The 21,568-nt window shown below is 53.9% G+C and overlaps 2 protein-coding genes across 6 annotated transcripts; both read right to left on the bottom strand.

Moving 5' to 3' along the window:
- Positions 1-1,836: 1,836 nt before the first annotated feature.
- On the bottom strand, positions 1,837-6,660 carry DHH (desert hedgehog signaling molecule). Of its 2 annotated transcripts, none has more exons than XM_043885292.1 (3): positions 6,055-6,660; positions 3,098-3,359; positions 1,837-2,833 (listed from the first exon to the last, which is right to left on the bottom strand). In XM_043885292.1, exons 1-3 carry the CDS (start codon positions 6,355-6,357, stop codon positions 2,208-2,210), a joined length of 1,191 nt encoding a protein of 396 aa, XP_043741227.1. In that variant the 5' UTR covers positions 6,358-6,660; the 3' UTR covers positions 1,837-2,207. The 2 variants fall into 2 exon arrangements, with proteins under 2 accessions (XP_043741227.1, XP_043741237.1); XM_043885302.1 differs by lacking the exon at positions 6,055-6,660 and adding an exon at positions 4,282-5,591.
- A 2,042-nt stretch (positions 6,661-8,702) lies between these two features.
- LMBR1L (limb development membrane protein 1 like) lies at positions 8,703-21,198 on the bottom strand. Of its 4 annotated transcripts, none has more exons than XM_043885245.1 (17): positions 20,807-21,198; positions 18,159-18,243; positions 17,114-17,147; positions 15,979-16,118; positions 15,687-15,790; positions 14,788-14,914; positions 14,210-14,278; positions 14,008-14,072; positions 13,589-13,661; positions 13,414-13,497; positions 13,240-13,316; positions 12,241-12,318; positions 12,009-12,082; positions 11,691-11,781; positions 11,512-11,578; positions 9,469-9,630; positions 8,703-9,305 (listed from the first exon to the last, which is right to left on the bottom strand). In XM_043885245.1, the coding sequence occupies exons 1-17, from the start codon at positions 20,876-20,878 to the stop codon at positions 9,238-9,240; spliced, it is 1,470 nt and encodes a 489-aa protein (XP_043741180.1). In that variant the 5' UTR covers positions 20,879-21,198; the 3' UTR covers positions 8,703-9,237. The 4 variants fall into 4 exon arrangements, with proteins under 4 accessions (XP_043741180.1, XP_043741211.1, XP_043741189.1 ...); XM_043885276.1 differs by having other exon boundaries at positions 11,691-11,794; positions 11,950-12,022; XM_043885254.1 differs by having other exon boundaries at positions 17,114-17,144.
- Between the last annotated feature and the right edge of the window lie 370 nt (positions 21,199-21,568).

Below are 21,568 nucleotides of genomic sequence, written 5' to 3'. Positions count from 1 at the left end.
GTGTTTCCAAAAGTTGGTTTTATCAAGCACTACCTGGAACCCTAAGTATGCTTTCACCTCCAAACACTGAACTCAAAGGGGCCCAGGGTGAGGGAGATAAGTAGGCTACTTGGATGCACATGTAAGTCTGGATTATTACAGCCTACAATATACCTCCAGCTTCCAGGAGCCATGGAGCTAAACCAAGAAGGAGGGATGCAAAAGTGTCACTTTCCAAATGAGGGGCAGGTGGGCTCCTCACCAGCCCTTGACACCTGTGGCTCAGCTCTGGCAGCTTAACGGCCAGGCCCATCCACCCCCTCTTGCCTCTGGGGAGAAGGCTCTTTTGCACAAATCCATCCACCATCTGTACAGCTATAGTTCCTCTTTCCTCGGGCCTGGAAGGGAACCGATCCTGAAGGCCACTAGGGGGCAGTGTATAGCAGGGACCCTGCCCTGGAAGAGCTCAGCTGCTACAGGGAAGGGTGGGCTCCTGGTGGTACCACCAACACTTAACCATCCTCCAGGCCCTGACACTCTCCTTCCAGTGCACTGCAACTCCCTCGGAGCTTCCATTCCTAACTCAGAGGCACCTGCCTGCCTAGATTCCAGGGAAAGCAGAGCTAGCAATAATGGGAGAGGGGAGAGGGGAAAGGGGAAGGAAGCCAGTAGAAACAACAACCAGGACAGCTGATCAGAAAGGGGGCTCAGCTTTTAATTCCCACATTCCCTTGCTTGGAGAGCCTATGTCCCCTCTGCTGCCCTACGTTTGGGCTGAAGTTGCTCTCTGTGCTCAGCCCATCAGGAAGAACAGGTTCCAACCCTCTGTGCAGGTTCTTTCTCTTGATCAAGAATGTAAGGAGACTACTAGTTATGAATTAGCTATGGTTTTTCCAGTAGTCATGTACGGATGTGAGAGTTGGACTATAAAGAAAGCTGAGCACCGAAGAATTGATGCTTTTGAACTGTGGAGTTGGAGAAGACTCTTGAGAGTCCCTTGGACAGCAAGGAAATCTAACCAGTCCATCCTAAAGGAAATCAGTCCTGAATATTCATTGGAAGGACTAATGCTGAAGCTGAAACTGTTATACTTTGGCCACCTGATGCGAAGAACTGACTCATTTGAAAAGACCCTGATGCTGGGAAAGATTGAGGGAGGAGAAGGGGACGACAGAGGCTGAGATGGTTGGATGGCGTCACCAACTCAATGGACATGAGTTTGAGTAAACTCTGGGAGTTGGTGATGGAGAGGGAGGCTGGCGTGCTGCAGTCCATGGGGTTGTAAAAAGTCGGACACAACTGAGCGACTGAACTGAGCTGAGGGATTGCCATGAGTTGTCAGTTGGTCAGTGACCTCCCAGAAAAAACAAAAAAAATCAGTCCCATGTAGACACACCCCCCCAGCCCCCCACTGCACACACACCAGAGTAGAATGCAGGCTATGGTGATTCTTGAGCTAGGGAGACTGCAGGCTAAAAAATGGGAGCCAGAATTCTTTAAGTATCAGTACCTAAAATGGCTTGAACCTCTTTGGAGCCCCTATGAACAGAGAAAGAATGAGTTTGAGTTGTCGTGTTCTTTGGGTAACCCTGGTCTCTTGAAGAGTCGGGTATGCAGACACGTGGGCAGAATGCTAGTTCTCTCTGGTGGGAAAAAGAACTAGCAGCCTAGAAAAGGGCAGACTCTTCTGGTCTCTGTTGCTGGTCGACTGGGATGCCTCCAGAGAGGAGGAAGCAAGGCAGAACGACCTGCTGGGAAACAAGGGGGGATGGGAAGTAAGGTATGGTTCCCTTTCTCCATACCCCTCCCCCAATCTGGAGGCAAATCACCATCTGAATAGAGATATTTCCCAATAAGTTCCTGGAACCCTTCCTTTTATTAGCCCACTTGTAGGAAAATGTTATGACCGTGCCTCAGCCCCTCATCTTGCCAGGCTGGGCAAGCAGATCATTATATTACAATTTATAAATAGAAAATAAAATAAAATAATCGAGTGGGGCTGAGGCACTGGGGAATAAAAGGAGAAACAGTCGGCGTCAAGGAGTATCCATCATCAACCCCACCTACCTAGGACCCAACCTCACAATTAGAGGTTGCTCCTAAACCATCTCATCCTTTTTCTCCCTCCCCCTCCCCCCCATCAGCATCGTCTGCTGCGCATATCCCCGGATCCCAGCCCGCACGCTCGCGTTTAGGCGGGTGCCACGAGGTTTCTATGCCTGGAACCCTCAGTCCAGCAGCTCCTCAGCCAAGCGATAGAGGAACCGAGAGTACCAATGCATGCCAGTCGGCTGGACGGCCCCGCCCGGAAGCAGCGCCCCCAGCGCGTGCAGCAGGCGCAAGGGAGCAAAGGCGCGGTGCGCCCACTGGTGACTCTCCAGAACCGCGTAGCATGAGGCCAGGACATCGTTGACCAGCAGCGTCCCGTGCGCTGTGAGCGGTGCGAAAACGCCCACGGCTTCCTCCCGCGCCACGCGGGCCACGCGCGCCGGCCGAAGGGCGTCCCCGCCCGGCGCCAGCACCGAGTCCCCCGCGCGCAACCGGCGCGCAAACACCGGTGCAAAGTCGCCTGGTGCGGGCGCTGGCCCCCGAGCCGCGAACACCAAGTGCCAGGGCGTGAGCAACAGCTTGCGCGGGGGCCGCTCGGTCTCCACCGCTACGAAAGAGGCCCGGCGCTGCAGGTCCCGGTCCAGGAAGAGCAACACGGGCGTGGGCACCACCCGGCCGGCCGCGTCTGCCGCCAGCACCCAGTCTCCGCGATGCAGTTCCCGCAGCCCCTTCCGCTCGCCGCTCCGCAGGCGCACGGTGGCATTTCCCGGAAAGCAGCCGCCTGCCCTGACCGCCAGGGAGTTATCTGCGAGGAACAATCAGAGAGAGAGGACTGAAGACCAGCGGTTCCAGAATGTTAGTAAAGATTCTGAAGGACGTGGGTCAAGCTCAGGACAGACTTCACTAGTTCAGGAACAACAAGCGCGTTCCCCCGGATCGGGTCCCAACCGGGCAGAAATGGAAGGATGGTTTAACAATGCCAACGCCTCTTTGGTCTCTCCTAGGGTCGCAACCGGGTTGTGCACCCTCAGTTTCCCGAAGGGACCTCACCACCCACCCCTTACTGTACCGGCTTTGACCGACACGTGGACGTGGTTGCGGGACTCGTAGTAGACCCAGTCGAAGCCGGCTTCCACGGCCAGGCGCGCCAGCAACCCATACTTGTTGCGGTCGCGGTCGGATGTGGTGATATCCAAGGCACGTCCTTCGTAATGAAGTGAGTCCTGCGCGTGGTGGCCGTCCTCGTCCCAGCCCTCGGTCACCCGTAGGCGCACTCCGGGCCACATGTTCATCACGGCAATGGCCAGCGCGTTCACCCGCTCCTTACAACGCTGGCGGGGAATAAAGTCAGTCTGCTCAGTACCACGACCACCACCACGGGGGCAAAAGCGACCTGGACGGGAGAGTTGATTCTTGTTTTCCCGACGCCCCCCACCCCACCCCTTCCACTCCCTCCTAGATTTTGAATGCCCCGGGGAAGTGAGAATCTGAATGGGTGTCGTCGTTAATCTACGCCCTTCAGGGCGGCTTTGGCCACCTGCGGAGTCACCCTGAGGTTGAAAGGGAGCGCCCAAACCTAGTTCTTCCCCCTACTTTTAATTTCTGCCCTTCATCCCTAGTTGTTCTGGAACCTCAGCTCAACCTGGCAGAGGGCAAGAGAGCGGGTGGGAGCTTGGTCAAGGAAGGGCTGAGCAGCCTGGCTCCGCGAGAGGAGCCCCTGTTTTAGCCTGGCCCCCGCCCCAAGCCCCGGCTGCCCTCCCTCCTCCTGATTCATCTTTTGTTTCGTTGCCTTCCCTGGCACCGGGCACCGCTTCCTTCCTTCCTTCCTCCTCCTCCTTTCAGCCCCTAGCATTAACCCTTTCGTGGTGCGAGTGCCCCCCACAGAGGTGCCCAAGCGGAGCCGTGCGGGATCTAGGCTGCTGGAAAAAGGGCTGGGGTGGCGGGGGCTGCGCGAAGTACAATGGCCATTCTCCGGGATGACTTAACCGAACGAGAATCCCGGGCCGAGGCCGGGGACGCGCCGGGAGAAGCGGACTCAGCAGCTCCATCCACAAAGGCGCTTTTCAGCCGCCCCGGCGCAGGGAGAGGAAAGGGCAGAAAGCCGCGCCCCCCATCCCAGCTCCGGCCCGCCGGGTCCCCTCCCCCAGCGCGGCCAGCCCTCCCAGTTCCAGCTCAGGCTCTGCCAGCCCCGAGAGCCCCCCGTCGCTCGGTCTCTTGTTCCAGAGGCCGCGCGGAAAGGCGTGGGAGTAGCACCTGAGACGAACGCGAGCTGCCCTTGCGCGGATCTGGGGGGCCCCCTGCAGGGTGGGAGTGGAGAGGTGGAAAAGCTGCCGCGGCTGGAAGCCTGCTCCGGGGGAGGGAGACCACGGTTATCTCGGCTGCTCCAGTCTGGGAGCCGGAGACCTTGGCGCGCACCACAGCACGGACCTCACGGGAGGAGGCGCAGAGGACCGCTTCTTTTTCTTCTCCCCGCTCGGGTCTCTCCTCGGACTTGGTTTTTTTCCTAACTGGCCAGTGGGACATTCCCCCCTACCCTTCTTTCCCGAGTCTTCTACACCTCCGCAGGGTTGGAGAGGAGGGGAGGGGGAAGACAGGAAAAGTGGTAACTCCTTCCAACTTTTTGTCGTTTTGTCCCCTACGGAGGCCCTGAGGCCTTGACCTGCGGGGGCAGCAGCCCAGTGCAGAGCCAACTCAATGAAGGCCTTTTGCAGCCAGGGTGTAGGAGATAAGCAGGACGGAGGGGGTTCCCGGGCCAGTCAGAAATTCTCCTGGCCCTGTCCCTTGTTCTGCCCCCTCTGCTGCAGGTGGAAGCCAGAGGAAAGGGCTAGGATACTCCATGACCAAGGAGGGCAGGCATTTCCCCTTCCCAATCTCTGGGTAGGTAAGGCTTCAGGGAATTCTTTCTCCCCTGGACAGGTTTTCCTAACAAAGTAACCTGGAAAACTATGGCAGTTAATCAGAGGAAATCCGTCCCCCTCCCGCTCCCCCCACCTTCCCACTCCATACACAATTAGGTGGTGTAATGGAAAGTGTATAGGACTTAGAATTGGGAGTCCTGAATTCTAGACTCAGCCATGCCACTAATTAGCTTTAAGACTTTGATTAAATCACTTTTCCTCCTGGGGCCCAGCTCGGAGATGTAAAAATGGGAGGTGGAGGATGGAAGAATGTGACCTCCAAGTTTCCTTCCAGCTCTGACAGTTGAGATCACAGGCCAGAGGTGGTCCCTCTCCTCGCACCCTAGGTTGTTGGTTAGGTTCTGGTCTGCAGCAGATGCTCAGTACATACTCGTTGAATTAATTTTAACCCTTTAATTCTAAGGAAGGTCCTTGAGCTAAACTACGTTTGAGGGACACAGGAACCCTTTGGGTCTCAGGTGGGTCCATCTATTCTTCCCATTGGAGATTGCTTTTCGCTCCAGGACAGTCGTTTAGACTCTAGATAGATAGCTTTACCCCTGTTCTGGGATGCCTCCCCCATACCAAAGACAATTCCTGCCCAGCCCCTCCTCAGGTAGATGGCCCTGATGATCTGACCCTTGGTCACCACTTTCCCAGCCCCTTCAGTCTCTTTGGCCCTTGAGCTTTAACATTACCAGGTCAGGAGCCAGGCTAAGGGTAGAGCTCTGTCTGCTGCCTAGCCAGCTCCTGGCCCCCAGCTCACCCCAGCCCTTCCTGCCTGGCTCGGTAGCTGACCCCCGGTCCACGCCTCAGCCATTTCCCGTCTCGCCTGCCGCCATCCTCCTTTCCCCGCCCTCCCAGTCTCTCCCAGCTTCACTCTCACTAGTCCCTCCTCCCCCTCCCCAGCCCAGCCTCTGCCTGGATCCCTCTTGATCACTAAATCCAGCCAGCAAAGGTGGTTTTTTTTTTTTTTTTTTTGGTGGGGGAGGGGTGAGAAGTGGAGGTAGGTCCTTGAGATCAAGGTCTCTGTAGATGAAACTCGGCTCAACACCCCTCCCCCCCAGCTGCCAGAGGAGGGCAGAGAAATTGACGTGCCCTCGAGCAGGTGGGGAGAGGCCCTCCTTACCTCGGTCATCAGGCGGTCTGCACCACTGTTCTCCTCATCCTTGAAGATGATGTCGGGGTTGTAGTTAGGCACCAGGTCCCGGAAGCGCTCAGAACCTCTTGTCACCCTCCCCTCAGCCGGCCCACTGGCGCCCAGGGTCCGCTCGGGCACGCTGGGCACAAATTGCTTGTAGAGCAGCGGCACGAGCTGTTTGCGCACGTAGCGGCGCCGGCCGACCGGCCCCCGGCCCGGCCCGCAGCTCTGAGCCGGCAGCGCCAGGAGTGCCAAGCAGCACAGGGGCACCAGACTGGCCGGCAGCGCCATGGATGCAGCGGACTCGGGCCAAAAGGGAACGTTCTTGTCCTCACCCGTCACTTGGGCATCTCCCCAGGCACCAGAGAGCGCAGCAGGCAGAGCTGCCCCCAGAGTGCCCTAGAGCTCTGTGGCTGTGCGCACCTGGCTGTTGCTAGCTCTGCCTACATACCCTTGGGGGGTCTGGAACCTGCTACTGACGGGCCATCATAGCAGGGAAGGGGGGGTCGTGGGTAAGTGCCAACCCTGCCGGGCTCTGCCGCCTGGCTCCGGCGCTGCCAGAACGCCCCGGCTCCGCCTTAAGTGGCCCCTGGCCCCGCCCCCCGCCCTTCTACCAGGGCCGTCCCGCCCCCTCCCACCAGGGCGGGGGCTCTAGCCGGCCACCACCGCTGGTCCAGTTCATTTCCATCCTGGAAGCCAGGCAGGCACCTGCCTCGGAAATTCTAGCAGCTTTAATCCTTGGCTGCCTGGATAAGCATCCTTCTACCTCTAACCTTATGTGTGGCACCAAACCATCCTCCTCTGATACTTGAATTAGATCTTTGCTCTCCCCAAGCCTACCCTGAGAGCCTGTCCCCTGCTACCATCTAGGAGGTATGGGATCCAATTTCTGCCCAAGGCCAATAAAGCCCTTTGGGCACACAACTCCTTTCTCTATGTTCTCCCCCACTTCCATCTCTCCTCCTTAGCAGTAACCAGGACTAGAAGGGATGGGTACCAGAGAACCCTTTTCCCTAGTAGCTTTGTAGTCTTCTGCTGGGAGCTTCCTCAGGATCAGGAACAGACCTTCATAGTGATAGTCTGGTTCAGGACTTCAAACTTTTGTCCCCTCTCATACTTGCCAGATACCCAGTTTGTGGATTGGAAACTGCTGGAGGACAGCAGGTACTTAAAGTCATAGTCTCTAACAGGCTGATGATCACTTCCCTTTACCTACCATCAAGGAATCTTATTAGGGCTTCCCTGGTGGCTCAGATGGTAAAGAATCTGCCTGCAATGCAGGAGACCTAGGTTTGATTCCTGGGTTGGGAAGATCCCCTGAAGAAGGGAATGGCTACCCACTCGAGTATTCTTGCCTGGAGAGTTCCATTGATAGAGGAGTGGGCAGGCTATATAGTCCATGGGGTGGCAAAGAGTTAGAAACGACTGAGTGACTAACATACACACACACAAGGCATCTCTATCTTTTTCCTTCTCCAAACCTTCTGGAGCTCTGCTTCTAGCCATTCAGGTCTCTCTCATGTCAAAGGCTTTGAAGTTGCAACACTTCACCCATTAATCTGCTGTCATTTAGAAATCTTTCTCTAAGAAGCCTTCCCTAATGTCCTGACGCTGGACCTCTGTTTCCTTGAGAATGAGAAATGAACCACCATTCATTGCAGTATGGTATTAAAATTATGTCACCCTTATTAGGGGGCTTCCCAGGTGGCACTAGTGGTAAAGAACCTGCCTGCCAATGCAGGAGACCTAAGAGACGTGGGTTCAACCCCTGGGTCAAGAAGATCCCCTGGAGAAGGGAATGGCACCCACTCCAGTATATTTGCCTGGAGAACCCCATGGACAGAGGAGCCAGGTGGGCTACAGTACATACAGTCACAAAGAGTGACTGAAGCAACTTAGCATGCATGTACATAAACACGCATCCTTACTAGACAAAGCAATTCTTAAATACAAACTTAGCTGAGTGCCTGGCCTATAGTAGGTGTTCAGCGAGTATTTGTGGCAACTACATTCTTTTTTTGTATCCCATACTCACTCAGCTCTATGGCTAGTATTCACAGTAACCTGTATGCCTTAGAAAAAAGCAGCCCTTCCTCAAGTCACTGGCTTGCCATTTGCAAAAAAATAGTTGTAGTAACCATTCACACAGTGACTAAGAGGTGAATGATGCCCCTGGAAGTTGTGCAATGTACAATCTGCATAACCATGAGCAGAACCATTGTCCCTACCCCCAACATAGCAGGAGGGCTTGCAGAATATTCAAGGCACTGATAGCCTCTGGAAAGACAGAGTTAGGTTCTTCTCAGAGGTAGGAATCACAAACCTTTGTCAGGCAGCCCCTTCTTTTACCTCTTCCTATGCTGATGCCCACTTACCCCCAATAACCAAGGCGCCCAAGAAATAAGGCTTGGGTATAAGGAAAAGTCAGGTGACCAGCCAGGTTTTAGCAAGGCCAAGGGAGGAGGAGCTTCCCACTGCCTGACTGTATGGCCTAACACCAGACCCAAGTCCCCAGAGGTCACTGAGAATGCAGATAGAGGAGAGGGAAAGGATGGTGGGAAGGACCCCTCTATTTCCCTCTGTAGACTCAGGACTGGTGGGAGCAAACCTGTTCAAACAGACACAGAGACCGGACCTTTAAAAAAACCAAAGAAAACCCTGGTATCAACTTTATTGCTGACGGTTGTGGCCTCTTCCTCCCTATGCCCTCGTCTCTCCGGCAGTCAACATCCCCTCCAGGGTAGCACAGTGCTTAGGCTCTGCTGGGCCAGAGGCAAGGGAAGACAATCTGCCTCCCAAGTTGGCCACTGGCTCTGACCCTCCCCTGCCCCCACCCCACTTTATTGCACATCAAATCATGTAAACATGGCTACGGGCTTGGCCCTGAACAGCAGTGAGGCAGATTGACGTGTAAACAGATTTGAGACCAGGAGCCAGACCCAGCCCCCAGCCCCACCCCATGCTGGGGCCCACAGTTAAATCTGGAGAAGCAAGGGGGCCTGGTCCCAAACTCTGGCTCAGATTATGCAGCAGTGCAGAAGGCTCAGCTTCCCTCTGCCACCCACCCTCTCAGATTCCAGGTCCTGAGGGCCACCCACCCCTGGGCGCCTCTCCAGGCCTGGGCAGCAGATGGCAGTGTCCAGTTTTCTCCCTCCCACCCCCAGCTGGAGGTCACTGGTGCTGGGTCTTCTTAGACACCCGGGGGAAACCAGAGACAGGCAACGGTAGTCTGTCCAGCCCTGGGGAAGAGGCAGGGGATTAGTCAGAAGCAGGGTTTAGGTCAGTCCTCAGAAGCCACAGAATGGGTGTTGAGTATGCCATCTCCTCTGCTTGGGATGACCACTGTTCCAGACAGCTCCACCTTACAACCACCCCACCAGCCTCACCCTGACTCCCTCTCACCAAAGGCCCGGATCAGCTCTGCCCGCACAGCTGCCGTGAAGGTCTTCACCAGACACAGAGTGGTGAGGCCCGCAAAGGCCGCATTGTAGAGGAACACGATGTAGAAATTGCCCAGCCAGTTGAAGCGTCCAAAGTCACCCAGCAGGTCAAAGCGAGTGAGCCCTGAAGTACAAAGGCCAGGATGGGAGGTAGGCTCCCCAACCCTTCCCTGGCTCAGAGCCGAGCTTTCTGCTGCCTCCTGGTGGCCATATCTCAACACTGCAACTGATAGGTTGGCTTCTACACATTGGTTGTTCCTACCTCCCAACTTGTCTTGGGGACAGTTCAGGGCTGTTGAAGCAAGTGTCAGCTGCTAGGCTTGCTCCAACTTCCCTTCCAGAGTCTGGCATCCTCTCCTGCAGAGTGTGTGTGTGTGTGTGTGTGTGTGTCTGTGTCTGTCTGTCTGTCTGTCTGTGTGTGTCTGTCTGTGTGTGTGTCTGTCTGTGGTGTGTCTGTGTGTGTTGGGGTTGGGGGGATCCCCTCTGGCTCCAAGTGTCCCAAGGAGCTCCCTGCTCCTTGTTCCTGGGCCAGAAACCTCAAGCTGGTAACCAAGTGTTCTTTTTTAGTAGACAGAGCAGTGTGGTGGCTAAGAAACTGGGCTCTTATTATGGCTGCTTTGGTTCATATCTGAACTCCACCCCATCTAACTGTGATCTGAAGCAACTTCCTTAAATGTCTGTGCCTCAGTTTCTTCAACTGTAAAGTAGGGAATTAAAGAAAACCAAGGAGACAAACTAATGGGACTGTGAGAATTAAATGAGACAACACACATGAGGAACCATATGTACCAGGCACTATTCCAACACTTACTGAGCCCCTAATAATAATAATATAATTACCATATATTAAAATTCTTGAGCCCCTCCCCCACTTAAAAAAATATTCCTATGAGCTTCCAACCTAAAAGGAACTAACTGCTGGACCCACAGGCCAAGTATCCTAAATCCCAAGGCATAAGTAGAAATGGTAGAGTAGAGAAAATATAAACTTAAAAACCAAATGGAACTGATTTAAATACTAAATAAGGCTTCCCTGGTGGCTCAGATGGTAAGGAATCTGCCTGCAGTGTAGGAGACCTGGCTTTGATTCCTGGGTCAAGAAGATCCCCTGGAGAAGGAAATGGCTACACACTGCAATATTCTTGCCTGGAGAATCCTATGGACAGAGGAGCCTGGCAGGATACAGTCCATAAGGTTGCAGAGAATCGGACATGACTGATAATGTACAATAGAGGGATGATGATGGCGGGGGAGGTGGAGAACATATGCAACTCCCCTACTACCTTGGGGTGAACACTTTTACCAGGTAATGCTCAAAAGTGTAACTAGTTTACCCCGTAGTAGTAGGGGAGTCGCATGGGCTCCCCATCTCCCCCACCATCATCTTGATCCTAGCTCTGAAGATGGGAGGAGAACTGAGCTTATCATTTGATGCCCAGTATACAGAAAAAGCACTGGACTGCGGCTCAGGATACAGAGGTTCTGGCCTGACTCAGCCTTGCCTCAGGCTAGCTGTGTAACTCTGGGTAAATCAAGTAGCTCTCCTGTTTCTCATCTCTAAAATGAGAATATTGGGACTTCCCTGGTGGTCCAGTGGTTAAGACTCGATACTTCCACTGCAGGGGGCATTAGCTCAATCCCTGGTTGGGGAACTAAGATCCCACATGCCCTATGGGTGCAGCCAAAAGAAAAAAAAAATGTTTATCAGATGGTCCCCCAGAGAAAGATTTGGGGGGAAAGTGGTGCTTCTTCACTGAAAAAATGGAAGTAAATAGGAGAGACTGTGGGATGTAGCAAATGGAAAAAATATAAGCTTTGAAGCAACACTACTCTGAAGCCCAGCACAGCACTTTGTAGAGCCTCTGTTACTCCATTTGTATAATGGAGGTAATACCTCCTCATAGGTTTGTTGTGGGAATCAGAGAGAGCAAGAATATAAGGGGTCTGCTTAGTACCAGTAGCTACTCAAAACAACCCAGTTCCCTTACCTCCTTTTGCTACTTACCCAGGGTTCGAGAGAAGACAGGAAGTGCTGAGCTTAGAACCAGGAGACAGACACAGTTCCCAATTATCTGGGTGGGAGGGAGGAAAGGGGAGGTCAGGGACACAGAGCTGCCAGCACTGAGTGCCCAGTTACGCCCCCAGGATGCTTCCTCCACGCCTGTCTGGCAGGTTCCCGGCTACCTGCGTCATGGCCGTGTCATGCCATCTGGGCCGCAGTCCCCGGAAGAGTGGAGAGCTGTAGAAGCCCACGACCGAGGAGACCATCAGGTAACTGCCACTGGGTTAGGGAAGAACTGGCCTGCTCCCAAGGATCAACGCCTCGTCTCAAAGGAGATGGCCCTCTCTTCCCCCAGCCCTCCTTTTGAATCAAGTGTTCTTTCGAACCTGGGCTGGCCAAGTCTTGCCCGCTTCCCCCTCACTCCCACTGTAGTTCTGCCCAGAGCCTCAGAGGAGATGGGTTTGAAGAAGAGAGGCAATGGCGGGTTTCCAGAAGGATACAAGATAAGGACGACCTGGATGACGGCACCAACGGAGCCCAGCTTGGAGAAGGAGACCTGGCCCAGGGAGGCACCCTGAGGGACAAAGAGGTGTCACCACGCAGCACTCCCCATCGTCATCAATACCACCAGCACCCGGCCTCCCCTCTGGCCTCCCCTTCTGCCTCCTCACCCAGCCTTGCTCAGGCCCTCCCCAAATGATGTGGTGGGTGGGTTGGAGGGCGGCCCGGTACCTGCATGCCCCGGGGCATGGCAGCCTCGTCAATGAGCAGCTCCAGGATGTGGATGGCCACAATGAGCACAGACAGGCCCTGTGAGAGGCAAGGTCATGGACTCCCACCCCTGTCCCAGCCCACAGATGTATCCAGAGTTGAGAATGTTAAGAGCGAACTCTCTGGTCCATCATTTTCGGTTAGCTGTGTGGGACCTCCCGAAGGTTAATGTTAGCAACAGAGTACCTTTGAGAGTATCTTATAGCGGACTTACAGGTACAGATGCAAAAAGCCCAAATAGTTTTGTTTGTTTGTTTGGGGTGTTTTTGGACGTGCCACACAGCTCATGGGATATTAGTTCCCCCGACCAGGGATCAAACCCATGCCCGCTTCAGTGGAAGTGCAGAGTCTTAACCACTGGATTGCCAGGGAGGTCCCGTGCATGCGTGCGTGCTAAGTCACTTTAGTCGTGTCTCTTTGTGACCTTATGGACTGTAGCCCACCAGGCTCCTCTGTCCATGGGGATTCTCCAGGCAAAAATACTGGAGTGGATTGCCATGCCCTCCTCTGGAGATCTTACCAACTCAAGGATCGAACTTGCATCTCTTTATGTCTCCTGCGTTGGCAGGCAGGTTCTTTACTACTAGCACTACCTGGGAAGCTCCCAGGGAAGTCCCAAAAAGGCAAAATAGAAAAATATACATCTTTCTCCAAACCAATAAGACTTATTTCCAAGTCCACGATGTAGCAAGTTGAGGGGATGGACTGGATTTTAACCTTTATTTTCATCCCAGAGCAAAACTGCCTAATGGCTTAGGCCCTGTGTGGCCTTGGATAAATTCTTTAACTTCCGTTTCTTCATCTACAAAATGGGGACTGATGTGCTTCGCAAAAGTAGGTACTCATTGAGAGGCAGCTACTATTACTGAAGGAGGATTTTGCACCTCCCTCCTCCCTGTGAAGGGCTAAAGTACTCAAGGTGCTACCACTGCCCACCCCCACCAAGTCTGGCGTACCTACCGTCAGCACCAGCAAGCACAGCATGGCCAGGGGGTAGCCCAGGTTCCGCTGCCAGGCTGAAGCCTTCCGCCGCTTCTCTGTGCAGGAATGGGAAAGCAGTTTGCAAGGTTCTGGAATGAGGAGCTTCTCTCCTTGGGGAAAGCCAGGCATCCCATTGCCTACCAACCCACATACCCAGCAAGACCCTCTGTGTCTGCAGAGCCAGGACCTGTCTGTGCAGCAGTTCCATGTCCAGGGGCAGCCAGCAGGAGGTGGGATCTGGGGGCAGAGAAGATGGTGCTGTCCCCCAGTCCCGCCACCCCTGCCCAAACCACGCCCATCATCCCAGCTGGGAAGGACTGTGTCTCACTGCAAATCCTGCGGGTCAAAGCTGCTTCCTCAAAGGCTGAGCAGTGCAGCTGCTCCTCCAGGTCCTCCAGGAGCTATTGGCATAGGGAAAGGGAGGGATGGACTGTCAGAGGCTCCTTGACCACAAGAGCCCAAGAGAACCCTGCTCACCTCAAGGATCCATTGTCCTTTTCCTTCCCTTCCCCTCAGTCACCACCCTGTGACCGGCGACCTTATCCAGTCCCTCCCAATTGTCTTGTGTTCTGCTCTGTATGTCTGATGACCAGCTCCAGATGCTAGGGGTCAAGGATACAGGAGCCAGCAAAGGCTGTGGCCCTCTGCAAGGTGTGCACAGAACAAATGGACAGTGGCTTCACTGATGGGCCCCAGCTCTTCAGAAAGCTCCCCCGGCAGGGTCCAAGGACAAGGAGCACTACATACCCGGGGCTTGACCAGCAGCTTCCCAGTGACCGAGAACATGCGGGCGAGACCCAGTGGAGTACACACTGTGGGGACAGGAGGCAGTCACCCGCCAGAGCCTTCTCTCTACCGCCTGCCCTGCCCGCCCCTTCATTCCATCCTCTACTGGGGGTGCTCTGGCCCCGGGACCTTCCCCATCCCCTCCCAGGCTCTGGACACTCACCCAGGAGCAGCAGGACCCCAAGGAAGGAGATGCAGGAGTAGAGGTAGGGGAGATAGTACTCCCAGAAGTCTAAAGATTTAAAAAAAAGACTGTCAGTCCATCTCTCTCCCCCTGCTTACTGGGGGCTGACAGGCCCCAGAGTCCAGGCAGGCGCACGAAACCAAAGTCTATAGGGGAGAGGTAAGTCATGAAGATGGGGAAAACTGGCTGGCAGGAGAGGGAGTGGCAGAGACTACAGCAAACTGCAGATCCTCAGCCCTCTCTAAAGGGCACAGCCACTGTTTGGCCCAAGTCACTGGGGCCTAGTGTGGCCAGATCCTCAACCTGCTTACGCACAACCAGAAACCTGGATATCAGTGTGAAATCTCCCAATTTCAACGGACTCATATTTTTTTTAAACTCATTGCATGGGCCCAGTGGAACACTTCCATAGGTTAGATGTGGCCTGAAGCCCATCAGTTTTGAAACTTCAGTCTAAGGGAGAAAGTCCCAACTTTCACCGCCTTAGAGGGATATATTTGTTCTAGACAGAGGAACATGAGCTGGCTGAGGGGTGGGGAGGAAGTTGGTCTTCTCACCATAGAGGGACTCCCTGCTGGCCTTGTTGTTGTCCACAATGGCAGAGGCTACCCACACCATGCCCAGCACCAGCAGAGTGAGGAGCATCAGCATCACCACCGTCTCATAGACCCGGGCCAGGACACCCTATGGGAGGAGGCAGTAGGTTTCGGGGGTGGGGAAGGCAGTGTAGGGAAGGAAGGAGACAGGGGAGATGGCAGCCTGGCTTGGGAACCAGAGAGGACTGGATTCAGGAGGCAGTAGAGGTGGTTTCCTTCTTATTCTGTTTAGTTATTCTGTCCTCCTACCCCGCAGTCTGGGGCCATTCCCTCTATTGGATATTCATTTGCAATCCCCCTTTCCAGACCCCTTCTCCATCCTTGTCTTGCCCTGGGAAGCTGACCCCTGAGGTCTGCATCACACAAGCTCCTTGCCCTCTTGGGACTTTCCTGGTAGTCCAGTGGTTACAACTCTGCACTTCCACTGCAAGGGGCATGGATTCAATTCCTGGACTGAGAACTAAGATCCCACAAGACACTTAAAAAGAATCAAGCTCTGGTTTTCTGTTCATCTTGCCCAATGGGGAGGGCTGGTAGAAGAGTAGAAGGTAGGAAGACAGAGAGACCAGGGTGTTTTTTCTGTTTCCTTCTACCTTTGGCAACTCTGACACTAGCTCCTCTCTTGGGTGGCCACACCTCTTCAGGTTCAACTATCAGTGGGTTTCAGAAATTATTTCTTCCTTCGGCTCCCTCAGGCCTAGGGATGGTAACGACTTCCTGTTGTCACTAGTGCCTCAAGCTCCTCAGTGCTGACTAAACCTCTGCAAATAGTCTCTTCATTAAAACCTCTTCAGTTGAACCATCTCAGTGGAATTCTGTTTCCGGTCTGCATTGATTGATTGATACATTCCCCAACTCACCTTTCTGGAGCCAGCAAAGCCCTCAGACTCAGTGAAGAAGTATGCAAAGGGCATGAGAAAGATGAGGGACAAGTTGGAGAAGAGAAAAACAAGGTTCCAGAGGCCTAGAGCAAAAAAAGGAAAAGCAGAGATGGTCATTAAGGGGGAAGCCCTAACCCACTGAGGACTGACCAAGGGAAGGTGGAAGGGATGGGGTGATCTATGACTGACTAGCCCCACCCAGGCTGTCTGTGTCTGCCTGACCCGATCTGCTCCCTGTCCCCACCCTCAGCTGCAACCAGGATCAACACACCATGGATGAGGGAGCCGTTGAGCCACTGGATGTAGTAGTTCCGAGGCAGTGAGAGCAGCACCTCGTTGCTGATGATAGAGAAGGGCAGGAGCAGGACAGCACCCAGGGCGACTGCCAGGGTGAAGGTGCACAGCTCGAGCCTGGGCAAAGAAGGGGTAGTGCCCCTGCTTAGCTCAGACATTCACTTCCCTGGGCCCAAGAAGCCCCATTCATCCCATGCGCACCTGTGACTCCTCCTAGAACCAGCTGTAGCAATGCCAGACCCAGGGAAAGAGTTGGCACTCTACCTGCTTCCTTGTAACCCAGCCTTCACCTCAAGGAATCCTTGGCACATGAGATGGGCACATCTCAGGAATTCATGGCCACCAGCCATGTCACTTGCCCAGACTGTCCCCAGGAATGCAGTCTTCCCACAATGTCTGTAGGGTGTGCCAGGCATGATGCCAAGATAATGGGCCTGACTGCTCTGCTCACCTCAGGGATGTGGATTTCTGAGCCTGGAGAGAGTAGGGTCAACCCATATGCATAAGGGCACTAAGGCAAAGGGAGACAAGGGGAGTTGAAACCCAGCTTCACGGCCAAGACCTGTACCCGAGATTGCATCACCTCAAAAGAAGGGACACTTATCTAGCTGGTCCATGAGGGATGAGAGTGGGGGTTGCCTTTTAATTTGTTGTCTGTTGAACCAGAGGAGTCATCTCTATATTTTTCTCTATAGGTGCTAGTGGATAATAATAGCCTACAGTTAGGGCCATTCTCTCAGAACCAAGCAAGCCCTACGCTCGGGGGTTCCACCTTCCCCATCCCCTGGTGTTTCAGTCTTCATCCCCACCCCACCCCTTCTCCAATGGCTGCTGGAAGGTGGAGCCAAGTTGGAGCTGCTTCCGGTGACTCAGGACCCCAGCAGACAGTTCCTGACCAAGAGGCTCCTTGAAGCTCCCGGCCAAACCAGGGAGACAGGAAGAGCGGCTTTTCCAAGCGTCCCCAGGATGGTGTAAAGCCGGAAGAAGGCAGAAATGGGGTGGAAGCAGAAATCGTCTCTTCTGACATTTCACTCTCTCCCTGCTCCCAGGGCCTCACTAGATTCCAGCTTCCAAAGGCTACCAGTGCCAGGTGTTGAGGCAGCAGTACTTACGCAATCTTGTTGACTGTGGCATCTTCTTCATCTACTACAAAAGACAGAGGCATGGGGAAGAGGCAGGTCATCAGTGGGTAGTTCTGGGAACCATCTGTGTTGCATAGCGCCCTTCTGCTCCCTCCCTGTCCCTGGAAGAGGGGCTTGGCCCACCGAGGCAGAGCTGGACGGGAGGCTCGGGAGAGCTCACACTATGAACCCCACCATCCACTCTGCCCGCGTGGCAGCTTAAAGATCAGTGGTCCCAGGGGGTGAGAGCATGAAATTCCCCCACTTCCCTCCTTCCCTAGATCCTCTCCACCATAGGTTCCTCTTTGTAAGCTGAAAATACAATCAATGACCAGTCTGTGAGCTTGATGACATCAGTGGCTAGGTACAGTGAAGGGAAATGGGGACGGGGGTTGGAAATCACAGAGAAAGTCCCCAGGGGAATCACACTGAGGAGTGGTTGCCTTCTTGGCTGAGGGCACATGAAGCCATCTGGAGGGGAGGAAAGGTTCAGGCCAGGACTGGAAGATCTGGACAGACTGGAGTTAGGAACTGGGACAAGTGCATCCCCCTCAATCACAGAATGTTGACTGAAAGCTTTAATCTGAATTCTCTGCAAAGAGAAAGGTCACCATCACCAGGTCCTGGGACCCCAGTGGTCAGGGAGGTCCTGGGTGTAGAAGCCCTAGAAGAGGACATGACAGAGCTTATGCCCATGATAACATTCACCTTGCAGTTGCCCTGTTGAGGTTCACAGAGAGTTTTCACGTTAGCCATCATATTTGGTTCACACAATACCAATGGACTGGGAAGAAATTGTTAGGCTTTTATTTTGTAGAGAATGAAACTGAGGTGATAAAAGCTACATGACTGGCCCGCCTTCTAGACTCTCCACTATACCACCTTGTCCCTGCCTGTGGGGGAAGGGAGGCAGAAGCTCAAGAACAGACACCTCTACTTTCTCAGCAAGCAACACAGCCCTCTTCCCCTGAGGCTGGTGCCATGGCAACAGGAACACTGGCAGAGGGCAGGCAGGAGGGAGGGAAGTCACAGGTACCTGTGGTAAACTCAGCAGGCTTCTTGAAGCGGGTCAGGGCGATGTGGCAGAGGATGTAAAGAGTCGCAAACAGCAGTGTTGAGATCTGTGGCAGAAAGTGAGCAAGATGAGAAGCTCTAATCCCCACACATTTCACAGCCCCAGTGACCTCTCTGGTAATCATGGGGACACTTTCCCCAAACTAGGCTCCATACATCCAGGGGTTCCATCTTTCTCCCCAGTACTTCATTCTAATCAAGGCCTCAGTGGCTGACCCATGCACTTGGGAACAAAGCACCATGTCCAACTCTATGAGGGTTTTTTCCCTGGGAGAAAATAGTTTCAGCTGAACCCTGGTTGGTGCATGAGCAGAGAAGACTCCTAGAGATGCACATATCCACACATCTGAAAAAGGCCACAGAACCAGAGGGGATTTCTTCCTAGCACACAAATGGAAAAGCAAGTTTGAGGGGAAGAAGGGGATGTCTTCATAGTGCTGGCACTCCACTCCCTCTCCCTCCACTCCCACCTTGATCCAAGCTCCAGGAGAGAATAAGTAGGAATCGTGTTCCTAGACCAACTCAGTGCTTCTACTCTGTTTATTCAGGGGCCCTAAAAGATCAGGTCTGCTTTGGGCCAAACCAGAGTCTCTTTCATGCCCTGCCCATAATAGTAGGCTTTAATTGGGGTTCCACATCTATAAAGCTTCTAGAGCTGGGATCAAAACTTTTAAAAGCTATCAACCCATGGTCCCTACCTAAAGTAATTTCCAGCTCCCAGGGTAGGTCTCTCAGGGTCTGTCCTATGCCCCTGATGACTAGTCCTCCAATGGACAGTTATGGCAGGACTTGACCAGGTTATCCTACACATACATACATTCCCATCCTACCCCAAGTAAGCTGCTATTGCCCAGGGGAGGAGGCACTCATCACCTTTGCTCCACAATCAGGGTCAGAGGATCTTGAGATGTTATAGTGTTTAAAGTGGGCCAAGAAGGCAGGATCAGTCTCATAGGTGCTCCAGTCCCCAAGAGAAGCTGACCCTACAGGAAATCTGCATATAGCTATCTATGCAAAGAGAGAAGACAGACCCCAGGAGAAACATGGGTCTAGAACAAAACTGTAGCTTTTTTTTTTTTTTTTTTTTGTAGCTTTTAACAATAGGGAAGTAGAATAGAATGAGCCACTTAGATTTCAACTCCAAGATTTTTACTGCCTGGTGCTCTGCCCTGGGCATGCGTAATAAGCAGGAAGGCGCCAGGGCTCAAAAGGTCAGGCTGGAGTTCCATGCAGGTCCAGCAGAGGCTAGGTGATTCTCTAGAGCAGGGGACTGGAGCCAGGTGGGAGATGTACTAGAAGCCCTCAGGATGCCCTTGACCAGCACTGACATCCTCAGCTAATGGGACTAAAGGATGGGATGACATACAGGAGGCTGCATCTCTCCCCAAGATCTCTTCCCTCCCTGTTCTCTAGGAAAGTGGGTCTCTGGCTCTCCACTGCCTCAAGGCCTGGGTATGACTCCACGATATGCCCAACCCTGCCATGTGCAACTCTCCACTAAGAAATGCAGAAGGAAAGCTTCCTGAAAGCAGACCTGGGGTTCCCACACATGGACTGATAAACTCCCTACTTTTCAGTCCTCACAGATAAAGGCAGACCTAGTTATGCCTTGGCTCACTTTAGCCCTCCTCCAATCTGAGGCTGCCCAGGGCAGACTGGAGCCCAGTCTGAGAAAAATGAAGGACGACCCCTGCAGTGGGTCCTCCACTCACCAACTTCTATTCTTCTAAACCTTTCCCTTTAGTATTTGGGGGTGAGGGCTACCCTGGGGAGCTCTGAGGAAGGAGAAGAGAAGGGAAAGATATGAGAGTTTAGAGCAGATGCAAGAAAGATGCGATCCCCTAAGCTCCCCCGGGTGCCCCTGGCCCAGAAGTGAGGAGTCCCTCGCTGTGTGACAGTTTCAGCTGTTACTCTAGGTGGCAGTGAGCGAGTAAGGAAAGCAGCCAGGAGCCCTTGGTCGCACAGGGGGCAACCCTTCAGAGGAAATCCCTGAATGGCTGCGAAGCTAGGAAACTCGGCTTGCAGGGTCTGTAACAAAACACCAATAAGGGCGAGGAAAAGAAGGGGACACTTTAGTTGTTCTCCATTTCTACACGGTAGAATCCACCCCAGGAAGAGTCGTTTCCTCCAAAGTGAGAAAACCTCCAAAGTTCCCTGTTCATGTCCCCTTCATCAAACATCATTTGGGTTTGAGAAGTAGTTGCAAACAAGCCTTCCCCAAGTTAAACCCATCCCTCTCCGACAGTCTGACTTAGATCGGCAGGCTCACCAGATTGCCAGACACTGGAAGACCCGCACTCCGAACACGTGCGCGGGGGAGGGGGGCGGACAGAAGGGAGGGCGGGGTGGGGGGAGGGGCGTGTAGAGGGGAGGAACGGAAACCGATCGGCTTTGTTTATCGCGCAGCTCCTCAGCTGGAGCCGATCTAGGGATTCGCCAGCCCGAGCACTAGTCGGACCAGGGCTCTTTGTCGCTCGCCCCTAGACCAAGCAGGGTCTGCCGGCGCTGTGCCCAGGGGGTCTCACTCCGATCCGGACGTCTCCCTCTCCCGCGACACCCGTGCTTCTCCCCAACTTGGTCCTACCCTTCCAGCCCGGGTCCCGGACTCACAATGCACTCGCGGACCCGCTCGTGGAATAGCTGCTCTCGCACGGATAGCACTTCGTAGTCAGCTCCTTCCATACTCTGCTCAGCATGACTGGAGCTGGGGTGTTTCTGGGCCCGGGGAGGACCAGCGGCGATGAAACCGCCGCCGCCAAGCACCCGGACCCAGCGAAGGAGCCTTACCTTGCAGCTTGTGACGGAAACTCGGGGTAATCTGGGGCTCAGATTCTGTCGTCTGAGTGCCCCGCCCTTAAAGGGGCAGGCACCAGCTGGCCTCGTTTTAAAGGGCCCCGGTTCCCCTCTGCTCCCTCCCCTTTAAGGTCAGGCTTTCGGTATAGTTTCAACGCAAACACCCGCCAACTGGCAAGCGAAGGGGAAGCGTAGTCTTGGTTCTATTTTACTAGAGGCCGAGTGACGACACAACGGATGGGCGGGATAATTCCAGGGAGCGGAACTCATTGGCTTCTAGGGAGCTGCCGCTCTTCGCTAGAGGAACGCTGATAGGCTTGCCCCGTGGAAAGAGGCGGGATCTTTGGGGCCTACCGGTGCTCCTTCTAAAACTAAGCAACTGCCTTTTCCACCTCCCTTAGTTGATAAGCGACCAGTGTGACCTTGGCAAAAATGAGCCATTTGAATTAGGCCAGCCAGGTGGGATATGAGAGACCATAGGGGTTCTGAAAGGTACCGCTGCTCAGTAACCCAAGATCCATAGTAGCATTTTCTGAAAGTGTTTTTGTTGGGGCGAGGAACCCTCTGCCGCCAGAAATA

Source organism: Cervus elaphus, chromosome 3 (genome assembly GCF_910594005.1).
Source record: "Cervus elaphus chromosome 3, mCerEla1.1, whole genome shotgun sequence".
In the NCBI taxonomy this organism is placed as follows: domain Eukaryota; kingdom Metazoa; phylum Chordata; class Mammalia; order Artiodactyla; family Cervidae; genus Cervus; species Cervus elaphus.
This window is presented reverse-complemented; position numbering and strand designations above follow the sequence as displayed.